Raw genomic sequence first — 17,033 nt, 5'->3', positions numbered from 1 at the left:
GAATGACATGAGTAAAGAATAAAAGGAGAAATGTGTAGACTATGTTTAGGAAAGGAGATGTCAGTGAGTTTGGGAGGAACAAAAACCATTTGAAAGGCAAAGCTTGGAGAAAAGGCTAGAAAGATATTTTATAGGGAGAATATGGAAGGCTGCATGCTAGTCTAAAGAATTAGTACTTAAATTCTGAGTTATCTCAAATATAGAAATTATCAATGGACAATATATCTTGCTGTTTTAATACAGAATTATTAAATATGATTAATCAATCTGCATTCCAACTTTTGTTGCATATTAGATCAAAATGCCTATATCAGTTCTTAATAAGTCTTGTCATATGTGGTGGTATTTTGTTTTGTTCAAGCGGGTCACGGGAGAAAGAGAATATTCTCTAAGGAAACCTAATTGTGATTTATGTATATATTTCACTTAGTTATTAAAAATCACTTAAATAATTTAATTTTTATATCAAAAACCTTACTTCAATTATTGTCTTCTCTCCACTAAAATCAAAGTGTGAGTTTTCATTGTTACAGGTATTGAACGAGATTTTTTTAAATGTTATGACTAAATGGTATTTTAAACTTGTTTCACAAAACTTCTCATTATCAGCAATTCAGATTAAGCACTAATATGTTATCCATACTGGGCAATTTAGAAATTATATTCTTGCTTTTTAAAAAAATAAACTTAGTATTTATAATGAAATCACACTAGTCTTTTTCTCCAAGTAATTATATAAATAAGAGCTAAATCATTAATAATTTGTCTCTGTTTGATTTAATTATTGTGAATAAGCATTTACTTAGTGCTTAATATGTGGTATGCCCTGTCCTAAATTTGGGGAATACCAAGATAAAAGTGAAACAACATCTGTCTTCAGTCTCCTTACCAGGAAAAAAAAAATATAACAATTAAGGTCATATTTTAGATTTCAGGGAATCTAGATGATGTAGTGGACAGAGGTAGGAGCCTGGTCTCAGGAAGACTCATCTTCCTGAGTTCAAATCTTACTTCAGATACTAATTATGTGACCCTGGATAAGGTACATGGTCCTGTTTGTCTCAGTTTGTTCATTTATAAAATGAGCTGGAGGAGGAAATGGCAAACTATTCCAATATCTTTGCCAAGAAAATCCCAAATGGGCTCATGAAGAGTCAGACACAACTGGAAAAAAAAAAAAGTGTGTTATAAATACAGAGTGATTTCTTTGGTGGTAGCATATGAAAGAGGGGAAGCACGAGCAATTCCAGGAACACAATTAACTTTTATTAAGTAATTACTAGTGCTAGACACATATACACACTCATGTCCCTGCTCTTAAGTATATCACAGTCTAAAGGAAACAACCTGAAAACAACTACATACAAAAAAAGGACATATACAGAATAAATTAGAAGTAGTCTCAAAGAGAAGGCACAAGTTTACAATCTTGTAGAAAATGGCACTTTAGCTTTGATGTAGATGAGGAGAAAAAACCTCCAAGCATGGAGGACAGTCAATGAAAGCACTCAAGGAAGTTCTTTTAGAATTGGGGAAATAATTGAATCAAAAAAACCAATTTGCAGGATACATCAATAGTACAGGCAATGGGGGAAGAAGGCCTGCAATAAGATGATTACAGTGTCGTAAGAGAGAAAGGGACATAGAAGAGATATGTTTTAGAGATTAAAATGACAGGACTTAATAACTAATCAAGTATGAAGAGAGGGATGAGAATGAAGAGTCAAGGATTAGTCAAGGATGATACCAGGTTGTGAGGGTGGGTGAGTGGGTGGGAGGATGACAGTACCATCAATATTGATAGGGAAATTAAGAGGAGGGAAGAATTTGAGGGGAAAGATAGTAAGTTGAATTTTGAACATTTCAAGTTTAAGATGTCTGCCAGTTGAAGATGTGATAATGAAAAGTGCTTAGGGTTAAACAAGTAAATATGAGAGTCATATGCATAAAGAGGATAAATGAATTAGTTTAGAGGAAGGGAAGAGAGTCTAGGACTAAGCATTGGGAATATCTCATTTACCAGGTACGACCTGGATGAATGTCCAGCAGGAGAGACAGAGAAAAAATAGTCAAACAAGAAGAGAGCAATTCACAAAGATCTTGAGTAGGAAGTGGCACCTAGACTTTGTTTTGAAGAAAAGTATCGATACTATATAGCAAAGAAGAAAAAAGAAGGAATTCCAGGCATGGGCTTCCATAATATGCCATTCATTGTCTTTAGTAAGTGAGTAATGATAACATTTTCTGGGGAGGGGAGCAAATTTGTCATCTGATTTCCATTGTAGCCAGATTTTGGAATAATAGGTTCTTAGAGTTTAGAAAAGATTTGAGATCAGAAACCATTTATTTTTTACCCTAAGTAGAGAATTCACTCTGTAGCAACTTTGACAGCTGGTTATCATCCCTTCTTCACCTGAAAACATCAGTTGATGGGGAATTTATTTCTTCCTGGAGAAACTCATTCTACTTTCACACAGCTTTAATTTTTATGAGGTTTTCTTTATATAAAGCTATTGTGTACCTTTCTGCCAATGTCTAGGCATTTCTCCTAGCTCTTCGTTATAGTTCCATTCTAATGCTAATCTCCCTCTTTAGAGGTATTTGAAGAAATCTATCATGTACCTTCCCTAACCTTCTCTTTCCAGTTTGAACACCTCTACTTTTGGCAACTGATGCTCATTTGGCAGTTTCTAGGCTCTTCATCATTTCAGCCTTCCTCTTCTAGATATTTTTCCACTTTGTCACTTTCCCAAAACATGGTGCATAGAAGTAAATACTGGATGATAGATGAGGTGTAATCAGGGCAGAGTATATAGCAACACTAATTGCTTACTATGAAAACTATAATCTGTTAATCCAGTTGAAGATTTCATCATTTCTCTTTAGACTATTGATTCATATCAAGCTGGCCTCCAGTTCTTTTCCCATAAGCTCCTTCTTTTCACATTAAACTCTTTTTCAGTAATTTTTTTACCCAACAAAATCCTATATTGATTCAGTTGTAAGGTTTCTTTTTCAAACCTAAAGCCATTCCTTTACATTTATTGCTGTGAAGCATCTTAAACCCTCACAAAACTGAAATCTAGAAAATTTAAGATGTTTTGATCTTACAGATTAAAGGAATAAAATGTCAGAGAGGAATATCAAAGAAGTAGGGAAAGGTCTTTGAATACAAAAGTGATTAATTTTGGCAAAAATGAGGAAAATGTCTTTTAGTCATTCAGTAATAGAATTAGAATTAGCCAAAATATAAGGCATAGAGTTGGCTAGGAGCAAACGATACTGAATGAAAAAAAGGGAAAATAATTTAAAGTCAGCTGATGAAGAATCCAGTAGAAGACTATAGATTAGAATGATAGTCACTGTATAAGAAATTTGTGTTTCTAGATCAGAGACATTTAATTAACTTAAATAAATATTTATTGATATGAAAGGCAAAGAAGCAGCCTGACAATACAAAGAACGTCCTCTGTGTTCAATCTCAACTCACAGAAATGGGCTATGTGACTCTGGACAAGTCATTTAAATCCTCAATAGTGAGGCAATTCCATAAATGGTAGAACTTGCAGTGGTAAAGGAAATTTCCTCACCATGATTCTTCTCTAATAATGTTTGGTACCAAATGATAAGGATGGGATAGCAATTCCTTGTTCAAAATATGAGGCACAAGGCACATGTGGAATTCTCTTTGATAAAAGGTACCTTTGTTTATGAAAAGCTACAGACAAAATGAATAGGTAAAGTAGATGCCAGGAATGATAAATATGAAATTGATTTGGGAGAGAGTATAGTTAGCAAAGAAAAGGATTTTTAAAAACTAACAAAGGAAAAGACAAGTTCCCCAATGGAATCCATAGTTGATCAAGAGAAAAGGAATATACCACGAGGTAGGAGTCTGCCATTGACTGGCAGGTTAAATCCACAGAGCAGTTTAGCACCCTAAAAGAGTTAGTTAGCTATAGTAGGAAAAAAAATACCACAAAGCATAGGGGGAGTATGGTGGGTTAAAAAGAAATTCTAGAAAAAATGGTATAGGCCATGGGCAGATTTTTAGAGGAAATTTAACCTCAGGAGTTTGATATCATAATTTGACTTTGATTGGATACAGTAAGGTAGGGTTTTCTAAGATCTCCAAAAGGGTGAGATTGTTAAGTGAGCTGATCCCATAAGTCCCCTTCCCTGCTTGCCTCAAGGAGTATTATAATCTTATCAATATTTCTTTCTCTTCCAACCCCACCTAGTTACTCAGGACCTCATCATCTCCACAAAATAATTATAGATCCATGTATATGTCTGTGAGAATGTGTATGAAATTTTTTAAAAAATTATACTGGTTCCAGCAAGGATAGAAGCACAAATACCTTCTGTTTTAGGGATCCCCTCAGCTATAGACCCAGGGATGTGTGGGTCTGATTTAGTCCTTCATGAGTCAGATTTCCAAAGAAAAATATCATGTTCCTTTGTCACATTTTCTCTAGGTTTTTACATCCCAACCTCAGGAAATTTACTTCAAGTTTTTATGTTGACAAATGTCTAGAGTCTTCTAAAAAGTGAGGTAAGGACAGTAAAGCGTATACCCAGTATACAGTGTAGGTCAGGTTTTGAACAGCTATTTGTTCATTCTATACAAAATAAATCTGAAATACAAGAAACTTGAGTTCACATTAATAAATAGACTTAAAAAACAACAATAGTAGCATTATTACTATTGAACTCTTCCAGAAAACTGATAGTTTGTGGTACTGCTTGAAGAAACATTTTATATTTCACCTCAGCTTTGCACTGTCCAGGTCTATATCTTTTGTAAGCCTAAAGATAGGGACTAGCTTTATCTTTCCACCATAATGGGTCACCTTTTCCTCTAGAATTGCTTTAGTGGATATGAAAGGTGCACCTTTTCATAAACTGAGGACCCCCAGAAATACTGATCTCTCAAACTCAGAAGGTTGCCTCCAAAGTTGGCCATGTCCATCTTAGAATTGTTAGATATTCAAGGAAAGTAAAACAAAATGGATAAGGCAATTAGGGATCCCAAGAATAAAGCTCATGCTTTACTGGTTCATTATATCTACTGGGGTGAAAATAAGGAGTGAGCTCTTCTCTTGCTCTTCATGAGAAAATCAGGGAAACTTTTAAGAGAGATGATGAATTTAGGGGAAAGAGTCAGTTCCATTTTAGACATATTGAGTCTGAGACTGCAATGGGATATCCTGTTGGAAATGTCCTGCAAATATTTGTCAATATGGAAAAATAAATTAATAAATAAATAAAATCAAGGGAATCTTCATAAAGCTAATAATTGAACCCATTCAGTTGAATCTCTGTAAATGTTTGACTTGAATTACTAATTTTCCAATTTCTGAAATATCTGAGGACACTTAAGAAAATACATGTCAAAGCAATTTATAAATTTTAAAGTATGATTCTCATGATGTAAGAAAATTTAATCACACATTGAAGTCCCTATTTTGATGCGCCATTCTCATAGTTTGTCTTTGTATTTTCAGATAACCACAAGGATTGTTCGGGTGTGACCTTACACTTGACACGTCTACAGTAAGTCTTTTAATTATAAAATGTGAACTAAAACTTTAAAATCAGGTTGTTCTCTTTGGGATCAACCTGTTTCTTTATCCAAACCCATAGACTCATAACTCAGAGAAAAACAGTATTATTGTGGTTACTAAGAATCTCTTACCTAAGTCTCCCAATACTACCTGAACCACTGGCTCCGAGTGTTATTTTGATCCAATCATAATAATGAATATTAGGAGGGAGGTGTGGAAAGATGATGAAATCAACTTTTTTCTGTACTTTATATTATATATTTTCTTTAGCATGTAACCAATCAGTATTTTGCCAATATAGTATACTGATTAACCTCGAAAAAATTATATTGAACTGTTATTAAAATTAAAGTGAAGGATTTGCCCTGTTGTATAAATGTAAAAACTGTATAAATGTTTGACCAGAAGAACTGTGATAATAGTTCATATTAGAAATTTAAAATGTAGCTTCTTGTTCTTATTTCTTTTCATTTGAGGCTTTCCCATTTTTACTTTTGTCAGAAGCATTTTATTCTGTTGAGCACATTTGAAGAAATTATCTTTGCCTATTCTTCACCTAATGATCAGGCATGGTAGAAAGTGCACTTCTTTTACCTCAATTGCCCCTTTCATTCTCTCTCTGGAACCACTGCTTTTCAATTAACTCTTCTTTAAATGATTCCTTCTGCCTTCAATTGTCCTGGTCTCCCTGGGATTCTTCAACCTCTTCAAATCCAATGAGAAGCATCTCCAATCTACCAGAGAAATGAAAAGTGATCACATTCTAGAGTCTTCCCATCCAACTGCAAGGATTATTAATTAGACTTTTAACAATATTTATGTCATTTTATGTATTCAAAAATATAATTTAATCATAATTTAATTCTATTTTATGATTTTAAATTATGTAGGGAAAATTAATTTATATGCTGTATCTTCTCTACTCTCTGACCATCCATCTAGGAAACATAGCAGCATTTGTTATGCCCTATGATATAAAAGTTATTTATTAATTAACATTTATTAAACTAATGTTTTATAGCATATTTTATTTTTACAAAATTATAGATTTAATGATTGTACTTTTTTTTTTTGGAGAAACATGAGATAAACATGATTGTTTTCTATAGGCAGCCATTAATTGCTGGCATGTATCTTATGATGTCTGTGGATACTGTCATACCACCAGGGGAGAAAGGTGAGTGAAGTTATGTTAAATATTAAATAATGAAGTTTTTTAAAATTCAAAATTAGAGCCAAGTGAATAGAATACTGGGCTTTGAGTCAAAAATCCCTGGTCCAAGATCCACCTCAGTAACATCAGCTCCTAAATGTTCTATAAACAAGAAACTCCATTCCTCAGCTCTAGGCACTTTCTCTGGCTGTCACCCATTTCTGATGTAGTCTCTCTTCTCCCCTCCAATTACTAATTCCCTGGCTTCCTTTAAATTCCAAGAATCCTACCTTCTATGGGAAGATTTCCCCAATTCCTCTTAATTTCAAAACCCTCCCTCTTTTAATTATTTCTTATTTATCCTGTCTGTAGCTTATTTTGCATATATTGGTTGCATATTATCTTATTTATATATTTGTTTGCAAATTTTTCAAGATTATATGCTCCTTGAGGCCAGAGCCTCTTGTATCCCTAGCACTTAGCACAGTGCCTGGCACATAGTAATTAATAAATATTGATTGGTTCATTGATTGAATTGGGTGACCTAAACAAATCCTTATCCTCTATGTGCTTGAAGTAACTTCCTAAGTCTTATCTATTAAGTCCTAATTGCATTTACAGAACCTTTGTTGCATGTTGCCTAATTGGGTGCAGAAGCAGGAATTTCTCATGCTGACAAAAACCACAAATCGTTCCAGTATTTTTTGTTTCTTGGTCCCTTAACTCTGAGAATATGCATTGAGAGTATCATTATCTTTTAGAGTGAATTTTGTTCCTCAGTAAAACTAAACTCAATTGTACACAAGAACACAAATAAGTCTATTTTGAGACATAAGTGAGACCCATAATCTCAAACCTTTATTGACATTCTCACCACCTTCAATTAATTATTTAATTAATTTGGCATAGTCAATTAAATAATGGAATGATTTTAGTATCATCTCTCTTCTCATTTCTACCAAGTTATTGAAGTACTGGTGAAGAATTCTAGAGCATAGAAACATAAAAAAGCAAGTCAGATACGCTTTTTCTGGGAAATTGAGAATAATCTATAGAAAAGCTAAAGTCATAATATATTCTCATAATCAGAAAACTAGCTAAGACAGCAATAGCTTTTTCATTATAAGATTAGTAGGCCATTGAAACTCTATGGTCTTGTTTCTTTGTCTGTAAAATGAGCATAATAATATTTGACTTTTACTGTATATTGATGGTAAGTGGATTAATATGAAATAATTTGAAGAAAAAGGTAGTATAATTAGTAAAATTAACTTTAAGGTATCATTTAAACTGAAGTAGGATGGTCTCAAGAGCAGGCCTTAGAATTAGAGCTACATGAATTCTGATCCCTCCTCTAACATATTTCTGTGTGACCCTTACCAAGTCACATAACTTCTCCATGTACCAGACTAAGACTGTAAATTGACGAAGAGGTACTGATCTTCCTTCCATGGAAGGAATTTTCTTATTTCATCTGCAGCACTCTAATTCGTGTTGGGTCAGTTCTTTTGAGTTGGGTCAAGCTCTTTATGATATCATTTGGGGTTTTCTTGGCAAAGATACTGGAATAGTTTGCCATTTCCTTCTCTAGTTCATTTTACAGATGAAGAAATTGAAGCAAATAGGGTTAAGTGACTTGCCCAAGACTATGTAGTTAATAAACGTCTGAAGCCAGATTTGAATTTAGGAAGATTATTCCAACCCCACCACTCTATACACTATATCACTTAATCCTAGGATTGATTTTTTTAAAAGTCTTTTTAAATTTAATGACCAAAACCCTTCATTTTAGAAATATTTATGCCACCCAAACTATGTGGAAGATGTTATATTAGGCACTGTATTGTATACCAACATATGGCTCCTATCTTTAATAAATTTACGGTTTTATAGATTTCCCTGTTTTATTTTGATTAACAAAAAAAAGAAATCTCTTGCTTTTAAAATTCAAAGCAGGTGTCATCAAATTTACTGTTTTTGTAGAATAAATTTCAAGATTAAAATACTAACCAAAATCTCTGACAATACTTTAGGTATCCAACTTTGGTCAGTTTGCTTATGAACTGCTAATGTGATAAAGTTCTGGCATAGTTTCCAATTCTTTTTTGAAGTTTGTAATATACCTAGTACAATATCTTTCATATAAAAGGTCTCATAGGAATATTTGTTGAATTTAGTATTTCTTCAGAGCAGATTGGTTGCATTCTGTGTCTGTTATAGAAATGTCTTTGGTGGACTAGCTTACTAACAAAATAATGAGTTTGTCTTGATCAAATAATAACTTTTTCTTTCTCTTTTGATTTCTAATAGTGGTCAATGCAGACATCTCATGCCATTATAAAAAATATCCAATGCATCTCTTTGCATATAGAGTCCACACTCACCACTTAGGTAAGTACTTTGGACAATTTTAATTAAATATGATTTTTGTTTCTGTACATTATGCTAATTGTGAGAACATGACTGCAAATTGTCTTCAGTGTTAATGTTGTCTTGAATGAAAGATATTAACCACTCCTATTTTATGTAATAATTTATAAGTTTTACTGTTTACCAAAAAATACATTGAAATTTTTATCTATAGACAAGATTTCTTTTTTTTAAAGACGTAGTTAATTTAAAAATAGTTGCTCAAAGATAACTCTTGTATTTCTAAGATATTAGTAATAATCAAAAGTACTTCTTTTTGTAGGTAAAGTAGTAAGTGGATACAGAGTAAGAAATGGACAGTGGACATTAATAGGTCGACAAAGTCCTCAGTTGCCACAGGTATGTGAAAGCAATTGAACTTCTGGGGGGAAATAAGCAAAAAATGCCTGATGGTTCCTCAAAATCTTTTGAATAGCTTTTGTATGCCAGATCTTAATTCCCTGCAACATCCAGCCTTGTTCTGTTCTATTACATTCCATCATGATTTTAAATAAATTGGTAAAAAATGATCTATCCCAGAAATTATTTAAAATCAATTTCTCAGATTTGGGTAATCAATTTATTTTTTTTCTCAGAATTTTACAGTATGTGATTTGTTTTTAAGTTTGGTGTCCTTAATTTTAAAATCTTGGGATCAACTTTTCTGTAAAACCATGATAAAAATGTCTCACCTTCTCAGTGCAAACCAAAAGCAAACCAAAATGAAAATGCAAAAAAAAATTGAGATTTCAATTGAGATAGCCTAAGACTCCATATAATATGTTTCCTTTAATGCATTTTTATCTTTGTCTTATGAGCAGGCTTTTTATCCTGTGGAACACCCAGTAGATGTTAGCTTTGGTGATATTCTAGCAGCAAGATGTGTATTTAGTGGTGAAGGAAGAACTGAAGACACACATATTGGGTATGTTCCCCCAAACTTCTTCCCTGCCTTGTTTTTCCGTCTTTCAGTGAAGCATGATGATGAAAAATTGAATAATGGACAGGCATACAATCATACTAATATGTATCATTATTTCAATTAAAAAATTATTGACTCCCTTTCAAATTATTAAGAAGAAGATTGCTCAACTTGATTATGTTCCTGCCTTCCTGATTCCACATGACATCTTATATGCCATATCAATAAAATACAGATCAAGTAAGTTGGGAGAACATAGCTTGACATATTCCTTCTTTCTCCTTCATTAATAAACAAAAATATAAACATTTTGGAAAGATGTAGCTTCTAAAATGTCTTTCTTCTCCCATTCAAAAAATGAGTCAGCGTTATTTCTACATTATCTCCTCTTGCTTCCAAAAAAAAGAGTTTTACAAAGCTTATCTAAGATTTAAAAAATACATATGAAACAGAATAATTCAGAATAAAAATATCCTCTCTCTCCTCTTCCCTCCCAAATAGTCCCAGTTACTTGTTTTATGGAGTTATTAACCCAGCAAAAAGAAGCAAAACATTTTGCTTAGAGAGAAGAAAATTCATTGTTATTGAAGGGGAAGAATTTATCATGTAGTTGTATATTAGGGACATTGAATAGAATAATGAAGAAGATTTTTATAATTATGCAATAGATTAAGAAACATTTTGAACTGCTAATGTGATAAAGTTCCTGGCATTTACAAGTCATTTTGCAAGTGAACAATCCTGTCATCTTTCTTTAAAAGCTGAGAGTATAATGGTGATTTTTTTTTTTTTTAACTTGAGGAGGTAATTCTTTTAAGAAGCTGGATCTGGGAATTTAGTTTTCTGGTAATATAACTTTACATTTTATAGTAAGGCTTTACAAATGATAGGTCTAAGAGCCAATTTGAGAACTTAAAAATTACATGAACGTTTTCATTTGTAAAGAAAGAAAAAAAGAGATTATTTATTTAGTTTTACCCCATACTTGGCTTATCAGTGACATAAAAAGGTACCAAGAGATTAAGAAATACTTTCAAAAGCTCTATGCTCTGCCTAATTCAACTCAACAAACATTAAATACCTACTGAATGCAGAGTGGCTTGTCAGACTTGTGAAGAAAAACAAATGAAACACACTCCTTTCCTCATTTAGTCTATTTTCTAGTAGGGGTAAAAATTGACAATTGTAACACAGAAAATTATATAATATATACATTAGAAAGATACAAAAAGTGGTAGGTGAATTTTGAGAGGAAAATATTGGAAGATCAAGGAAAATCTCATAAAGGAAGTGGCATTTAAGTTTAAGGATGAGTAGAAATTCAGTGGTCAGAGCAGAAGCAACGTTTCAGACACAAAAAAAGCATATGCAGTAGACCAAATAGTTCATTTAGCTGGAGTATAGAATATTTACAAGGTCATAATGTCAAATAAGATTAAAAGTCATTTTTATTAAGATGAAACAATAGTAGAATAGTTGGATCCCAAATCTACTTGTTCTTCATGCAAGATATTAGGCAGAGAGACAAAATCTTTTTTGGGGGGGGAAACAAAATGTGATTTTTATATCCTGTGAATGTTTTATGATGTTTGTATCATTATATGTTGTTGTTTTAAGTCTGAATCAGACCAAGGTGGTGATTCAGGCTGTGGATTAAAAGAAATTTAGGCACTTGTAAACTATGTCGCATTAAATAGAGGGCAAAAGATAAAACATTAGTTCAGGTAGATGCATTCCCTATCTTTCCCCCACCACCCTTTACATGGAAACAAGTCTGGGAAGAAGGGCATATTGATTTACATGGTTCAGTTCCCAGTCTCCTGGATCAATCCAATCTTGTGGGCAACTTCTCTACCTTTCAGAGAAAAACAATTTTTTCAATCCTGTCTGATTCTTTATGACCCCATTTGTGGTTTTCTTGGCAAAAAGTTATAAAGTATCAACTTAAACTCTAAGTCCATTTTTAAGAGAGCCATCTACGCTCAGAGAGAAGACTGTGAGAACTAACTAGGGTTCACAACATAGATTTTTCACCCTTTTTGTTGTTTCCTTGCATTTTATTTTCTTTCTCATTTTTTCTGGTTTGATTTGATTTTTCTTGTGCATCACAATAAGTGTTGAATTGGATATTGTATTTAACATATATTTCTACCACATTTAACATGTATTGGACTACTTGCCATCTAGGGAGAGGGTGGGGGAAAAGGGGAGGAATTGGAACACAAGGGTTAAAGTTGAAAAATTGTCCACGCATATGTTTCAAAAATAAAAAGCTTTAATAAAAGAAATATGAAGACTAAAAAAAGTCCATTTTTATCAGTCTTGTTGGAGTTTTGATCCAAGAAAATATTAGACTGAGGGAGACAAATGCATTTCTTACAATTTTTCTGAGATGTGGGACATACAATCCTTGCAATTGAAGCACATGATGCCAGAGTCTTCTTCAAGATCAAACCACTCTGGTCAATCAGATAGAATCACTGTGATTGGCAGAAGGAACTCTTTTGGGAAGTAGCTGCTTCATTTTCAGGTAGGAGCATCCTTTCCCCATGATAATTTGGCACTAGGGCTTCTAGGACCAGATTGATTGTGATCTCATTCTCTAACCTCTGCAATCAGTCCCTTGAGTCAATCTGATTGTTCAGTTTGGCAGAAAATTTGTGATATTTCCTATATGTAAAATGCCTTTAAAGTAACAAGATTTATCCATTGGTCTTTACTTCAAATGAGAGGGACAGTCCAGGCCTTTGAATGCTGAGGCAAGTCATTGTGAATGAAAATCTTATCTACTCTGTCCTTCAAGTCTCTTTCATGCAACCTTATAGCTTGAAGCTCATGCTCTCAAACCAAAGTGCTAATCCTCTTGTCAGTCCCCCCCCCAACACACACACAAATACACTTTCTCTGTTCTGTTGAAGGGAGTAGCTTCTGTGTGTGGCCAAAAGTGTGACAAACACAACATACCCAGGAGCTCTAGCTAGCCATACCATTACCTGAGCTACATTGTCCTTTTTCCTTCAAAAACAAGATCAGCCATGTGGTCATTCCAATCCTGCTCTCTAAGGTCAAATGTTCTTTTGTAACACCAGTAGTAATGAGCACTACATGTGTGTGCGTGTGTGTGTATGTGTGTGTGTGTGTGTGTGTGTGTGAGACGTTATAGAAAACAGACATTTAAAAGTATAAATAAAAATGATTATTTATAAGATTAGAATGGGTAGGGAGAAATTGCTTTCCCCAGTACTTTCCTAAGTCAAGGAAATCATAGGTCCAGTCTCTATTTCTAATGTCAAATGTATTACTCCATAAGAAATAAAAATTTGATTGTAGAATATAAGTTCCATAAAGGCAGGAGCAAATTTTTCATTTGTGTTTTGATTCCACCATCTGACAGAAAATCTATATATATTTTTTGTTGTTCTTACCTATGATCTTACTGGTCTGATGACCTCTCTACAATGTAGAAACTATTGTGATTACTACCACTTGTTTTGTTTGTGTTGGAATGAAGCAAAGAGACCATTCTTAAAGTTTAGTTGGAACAAGGAATTGGGCGTTGAATAATAGGTTTGGCTCTCTTACCCTCCCCTAAGATATAAACATTTCAGTTTATTATAAAGGTTTAGTTGGTGCTTGGAAAATTTTAGTGGAACTCTTAAAAACCCTTTAAGGACACCTTTCTAACTGTGGCTAATTGCCATAGTGAACATGGAGGCAGAGGATGGTAACATTTTGTTTGAATTAGTATACGTTTTAACTTTAGGATTATATCCTTTTTGTCCATTGGTGTTGGGAAAGTCATTTTTATTACATTTAATGATCCCCAAGTACTTTACTACATTCTAACCCTGACCTTAAATCAGGAAACTGATGTGAGTTAGACCTGGACCAGAATATCTGGCATGGTCAGTAGGTGGTATTTGCAATGCCTTTCTGGTTAAATTAGTTATTGAAGTCAAGGAAGAGTGGTGAGTAAGAACGGAAGCCTCAGGCGATTTGATGGATAGATAAAGGATTTTGTTGTCTGGTATCTTGCAGCTACAGTTTATATAGGGGTATATGAGGAACTCTCTGTGGGAATAGGATGGAGCTCCTATTTATTCTCCCCTCCTGCAGGTTTGTCATGATGGATGCTTAAGTAGCTTACTGAGAAAGTAAAAGAATAGAAAAAGTATCCCTTGGCTCTTTTTAACAATTTTAGAAAAGCAGGATTGCCAGTATAAGGAAAATGAGAATAAATTGTCCTTGTGTACTTGGCAATTACAGGCAAAGGTGAATGCATTTTTTATTAGGATCATGCCTTAAGGCAGAAGTGATTATTTCCTCCCTATTGGTGGGAGATGCAGGCCAGAGTATTTTGATACACAAACTCTGTTTATGATAATACTCTATGGCCAATGAAGAAGGCAGATGGTGACTGGCAATTTATAAAACATTATCAGTAGCTGAATAAAGTTCTTATGCTGATTGTGTCAGCTATTCCTGATTTTATATGCTGGATAATGTAATCCAGGCCTTGGTCAAGAGGTATGTAATCATTGATAACAATTAATATTGCTTTCTGTACTGTCATGGTGAAGACTAGTGATTTAACGTGGGGATATATTTTATATAATTTTACCATCCTTCCTCAGGTTTATTGGAATTCCTCTCCATATTGATGAGAGGAGCCCCAAAACTCTTTCTCTTTCTCTCTCTCTGACTTTGGGAATGAGCCATGAGGTAAAGCACCTGAAGCTCCTTGAAGGAGAAAATCTCCTTCCACCCTTCCTCAGTGAGAGGCCCAGGGAATCAGATAAAGTGGTTTATCCAGGTGGAGCTGGTTGAGTCCTGAGCTAAAGAATTCCAACCCTATTCAATTGAAGATTTTCTCTTTAATTCCAGCTCAAGCTGAAGGTACCCAGCTTGTAGATAAAAAGATCCAACTTGGGGCTCAATCCTTGCAGAGGAGCTATAATGCCAAGGAAACTCTTTCTCCCTGGCATAGCAAACCTCTGTCCACTGGGATAATATTCTCTTCTGGTGCTACCTTCTCTTTATCCTCACCTATTTCCTTAACGAGACTTTATGCCTCTCTGTTGGGATTTCTCTGAACTTTACTTCCCAATGCCTATAATAAACCTTTTATCAGTCTAGCTTTTCTGAGTTTGTAAATTCCTTTATGAAGAATCTTTGCGCCAGAAGGGGAGTTCCCAAAACTCCTTGCCCTGCGCTGAATCCTAAGTGGGTGTAGGGGAGCCAAATCTCTCCATTTGGTTCCCTGAACCCCAAACCTGCCACTAGGCCTTATCATTTAACTCCCTTACCCCCAGGAACTCTGATCTCATCATTTGGTTCCTTGACAATCCTCAATCTAGACCTCATCATATTTTTTTCCTGACTAAAGGGAACCCCAAAACCTAAACCTCATCAAAATTGCCACAGTTTGGACAGAGATCTGAAATAGTCCCCATATCCTGAAGGCATGAATGGCTACTCCAAAACTGATGACCTAATGCTTGTGTGACTGGGTTGGATGAGACCATAATGGCAGAGTTCCTAAATTAAATGATGGCTCATAAGGGAGCTAAAGGGTGAGAGAATGAATCTTAAAAATTTCAGGATCTAACCCATTCAGGTTAATTTGCGGAAATATGCTGGATAGGAAGAAACCAAATGATTTCAGATATAGGTCATAATAAACTGGCACTCGCTTCTCTACTTTTTAAATAGAAGCCCAGTGTTTTGTTGAATGCCTTGGGTTTTAGAGAATGCACATTCCTTACTTAACTACTTTGATGGCTCCTATGTACTGATTCAGTTTATAATCTTCCTCTTTTAAGTGAAAACCAAAATAGGCTTTCTTTGTCAATCCTCATGCTTCTCTGTAACTTATGCTCTTGGAAGTTTCTTTCCATAAGAACCAGACTGCCTCTGGTAGGCACCAAGAAGTTGCCAGATTAAATGATAGTTAAGAGTTCTGGAACTATAAGCTACCTGAAGTAGTCACTTTTCTTAAAAATCGCTTGCCTATTATTGGGTCCTAGTTGCTGCCAAATGGATGATAGTGGTTCATATGGCTTACTCTATTCTCATCCTATTTGGATGACATGTTGTTAGAGTCAGTTAGAAAGGAGAATTGTTATTTTAATGCTCCTTAACAATTTGGAGTGTTGCCTTGGACAGTCAGTGAGATCCTGAAAGCTACCATTTAACTTTTCTCTGTGAAATAGCTTTGCTATCCCAAAATTGATGACTTGGTATGACTCTGGGAAAGGTGTCTTAAGTGGTCTCTACAGTCCTCTTTATTGCTCATGACTCTAAAATGATTCTAGTCATTTTGAAGCTATTCATTCTACTCTAAAATAACACCTTAAAATTGCTAGAGTAATCTACCCTTTTGTAAAACTCCTGAGAGTTAAGTAAAATGCTGCTCTGTGCCAAGAGTGAAATAGAAAGAAATGACAAATTAAGCTGGTTATTGAAAAAAAGCAATATTCTGAAAACTTTATTCAGTTTATATTGTAATATATATTAGTGATTATATTTTTTTCAGTGGAATGGTAAACAACCAAGGCTCTCTGGAATATACTTCAACAGCAGTAATTGGTTGGTACTAAATAAATATTTTATATGCTTCTCACTTTTAGGAAGGTAATAGTTCCACAGAATCACATGGAATCACTGACCCTCAGAAGTGGAAAAGACTCCAGCTGCCATCTAATTCCAAGGCTTCCCAGATAGAAATTTCCACAATGTGACCAAGTTTCATTCAGACTGCCTGAAAGGGCAACCTACTCCCCCTGAGGCAGCACATTCCACATTTGTATAGCTCTAATTGTTTCTAAGTTTTTCCTTACATCAAATCCTACCCGTTGCTTCTAGTTCCATGTAATCTTCCTGAGTGTTCCTGCTATTGAAATCTCTTGCTAGTCTATAGATAATTAGGGCTTAGAAAACAAACACTTTATTCTAATGAGACAGATGGCTAGAATTAGGCACT

General features: G+C 34.3%; 1 protein-coding gene across 6 annotated transcripts in view; it reads left to right on the top strand.

The window, feature by feature from the left end:
• Positions 1-17,033, top strand: part of PAM (peptidylglycine alpha-amidating monooxygenase) — a 362,537-nt gene that overhangs the window by 251,689 nt on the left and 93,815 nt on the right. For all 6 annotated transcript variants that reach the window (XM_031968924.1, XM_031968914.1, XM_031968908.1 and 3 more), the window contains 5 exons: positions 5,508-5,556; positions 6,677-6,744; positions 9,031-9,111; positions 9,413-9,489; positions 9,951-10,054. In XM_031968924.1, the coding sequence (XP_031824784.1) occupies positions 5,508-5,556; positions 6,677-6,744; positions 9,031-9,111; positions 9,413-9,489; positions 9,951-10,054 (379 nt within the window). The remainder of the gene's footprint in view (positions 1-5,507; positions 5,557-6,676; positions 6,745-9,030; positions 9,112-9,412; positions 9,490-9,950; positions 10,055-17,033) is intronic.

The sequence above is a fragment of the Sarcophilus harrisii genome, chromosome 1 (assembly GCF_902635505.1).
Source record: "Sarcophilus harrisii chromosome 1, mSarHar1.11, whole genome shotgun sequence".
NCBI lineage: Eukaryota > Metazoa > Chordata > Mammalia > Dasyuromorphia > Dasyuridae > Sarcophilus > Sarcophilus harrisii.
Note: the sequence above shows the minus strand (reverse complement) of the source record. Positions and strands in the feature narration are given on the sequence as shown.